Below are 2,868 nucleotides of genomic sequence, written 5' to 3' on the forward strand. Positions count from 1 at the left end.
AAAATAATAAAATAATATTTAAATTGATATTTTTTAAAAGTTCTAAAAAATTACTTTTGTCGAATAAACTGATCATTCCGTTACTTTTAGTTAAATTTTTAAAAAAACATATTCGTATTAAAAGAAAAATATTTTCATTTAGATTTCAAAACATCATTATTCACCTTATTTATTTTTAGCAAAAAGAGTGTATTAATATGCTAGTGTCATCGTCCACATGAACAAAGTTAAGTTAATAATAACAAAGATCGACATATAGTAAAAATAAAATGGACGAGACACTGTTATGTATGATAGAGAAAAACGTTGAAAATTAATCTGTGTATTAATTTTTCTTGAGAATTAAAATGTCGGTTTTTAAAATCCTTGGGAGCGAATTTGGGTAACTACTCTAAATTTTATCATAAGACAATTAGATCCCAAAAATATAACTATATATAAAATAAATTTGTTCTTTTTTAAAATGACAGAAAAACCAATATATTTGGTGAGATTGTGAAAAAAATTTTAAAATTTGTAGAGAATAAAAATTTATTGGAGATAAAAGTGTTTATCTAAAATTATTTTTTAAAAACCGATTTAAATATTTATTCAATTATAAATTTAAATAACTAAATTTATATTTATTATTAGTAACACATAAGTTTTCATATTTTATTACAAATAGATTCATACTTATATATTATATCTTAGCTTTAAGCTAGTTTATAATCATGAATTTGAAGGTTGTCCTTATTTTGTTTCTTGAAATCGTTGATCATTCGGTATAGAAGAAATTTGCCGGATTTATATGGCCTATATTTTGGAGGGTTTTGGTCATTTATCAGCTCCTCCAATGGCTTCACTTCGGTGTCATGTGCAGGGAAAAAGAAATATGGAATTGAAAACCTTTCACTCTCACAGTTAACCATTGCTCTGTGTTCCACACTCTCATATCTATCATTGCTCCACACCTACGTGAATCATATAGACAGAAAAGCAAATACAAAATTAGTTCGTTATACAGGTCTTTTAGAATTTATTTAAAAGCAACAAAAAAGAATGATGTAGTGGTTATTGTTCCAGTAATTCGAGAGTGAAAATACCAAAATAATAAAGAAAAAATAACAATAAACAAAAGATCTTTTTGACCAAAAAAAAAAAAGCTTAATTTTAATTTAATCAAATAACTAAAATTAAAAAAGAATAGAACGTTGGAGATAAAAATAAGATGTTTTAAATATTACAAACAAAATTAAAATTTAACTTAAATGTTAGGGACTGAAGCATATAATATTTTAAAATTAAATTTAATGTATATAACTGAAGATTTAAGTAAATATATCTAAACAAGGATTTACTATTTTGACCTTCTAAAAATTAATTTAACGATAAAATTAAATTTGCAAAAGTTGAAAATTATTTCTTAGGAGATGAAAACGAAAGATTCGCCCAAAGTAAACAACGACAATATAAAGGATCAAATTAAAAAACAGTAGCAATTTACTTTAGAATAAAACAGACATAAGACAATAAAAAGAACTCTAAAAAGAAAAACACAAGAAACATTAAAATCTTTCAAATCTCATGGTATATCAGTCTCTAAGAATCTGATATTAAACTAATTAATCTTTCGAAATTAAAACGATAATATGCTCAACTAAATTTTACCCTTACTATTGGTTCTAAAAAACAATTCCATTATTTATGTATTTAAGTTCTATAGAAAGCCCATTATTTTAAGAAAAAATGCAGTCCCAAAGAGTCAAAAAAGATCCTGCAACGGATCCATTATCATTGTCCAAAAAGGTTGTTTGTCGCTAGTCCAATATAACAAAACCATATGCCCTTTAATCAGCCTCAATGAGCTATGCCACACAAGATCCTCATGTTTGGCGATAAAAAGGAGAAAAATCTCATTTTGGTCCCGAGCCATTTTTATAAGTGATTTATTTTTTTAAAAAACAGTTTTATTAGATAGAAAATTATTTTTGTAAATAATATAAACAATAAATTTTAAAATTAGTTCAATAAAACAAAAAACATACACTACGTCTCTGTAAAAATTACGAAAATCACAAATAAAAAAGGGAGACATATGTATAACTGCATTATTCACTAAATTTATTGTTTACTTATACTATTCCTTTTAAAAAACAAAAATGTCATGCCGACCTTTATTTATTTGTACTGTTGGACATTTTGTTCATAATCTAAAATCAAAAGATTTTGTTCATAATCGACTAACCATAAACACAATTAGGACTACTTATGGAATCACCATTAAGCCTCTAAAAAAAAAAAAGGAATATTGGGATCTACAACAGCCAATGTCACTCTTAGCTTCTCCAGATATCATCGTTCTCTCACTCCACTTCCATAAACGGTCATTGGAAGGTGAGAATTGATCTGTGCAGTCCATAATTCTCCGTTAGAGTTTCACATTTACGGACAAGGTTTGAACTTTGAAGTTGCGAGGGGGCAAAACGCAAGCGTTTTAATGACCCGATAGTAAACTGTGTCCTAAACAATTTGTGCAATGACACGTGTGCAGCTATCGTTACAACTAAGATTGTGTTGTTTATATTTGACCGAAAATTTTATAGAGGCTAGGATATAAATATCAAAAACTAAAAGAAATATTTAAAAACAATTTAAGGACCAATTTATAGTTTTACTCTATCATCTTCCATAATCTTCCAAACAATTGAAAGTAGTTGTACCTGAATAATGTCACCAAGGTTGATGATATAATCATTTGACTTTGGTTTCACTCTAATCCACTCTTGGTTTGTCTTACGTTTCACTTCAAGTCCTTCAACCTCATCTTGAGCAAGAATGGTTAAAGCACTTTCATCCTTGTGTGGGCCAACTCCAAGAGCAAGGTGA

General features: G+C 27.2%; 1 protein-coding gene across 2 annotated transcripts in view; it reads right to left on the reverse strand.

The window, feature by feature from the left end:
- LOC107623463 (probable 2-oxoglutarate-dependent dioxygenase At5g05600) overlaps positions 603-2,868 on the reverse strand; it is a 3,440-nt gene continuing 1,174 nt past the window's right edge. Inside the window, exons 3-4 of one of the 2 annotated variants that reach the window (XM_021113793.1) lie at positions 2,703-2,868; positions 603-953 (exon numbers count right to left, since the gene is read on the reverse strand). In XM_021113793.1, the coding sequence (XP_020969452.1) occupies positions 696-953; positions 2,703-2,868 (424 nt within the window). In that variant the 3' untranslated portion in view covers positions 603-695. Of the gene's footprint in view, positions 954-2,090; positions 2,389-2,702 lie in introns of those variants that run through there. The other variant, XM_021113794.1, reaches the window with a different exon arrangement.

The sequence above is a fragment of the Arachis ipaensis genome, chromosome B10, assembly GCF_000816755.2.
Source record: "Arachis ipaensis cultivar K30076 chromosome B10, Araip1.1, whole genome shotgun sequence".
Taxonomy (NCBI): Eukaryota; Viridiplantae; Streptophyta; class Magnoliopsida; order Fabales; family Fabaceae; genus Arachis; species Arachis ipaensis.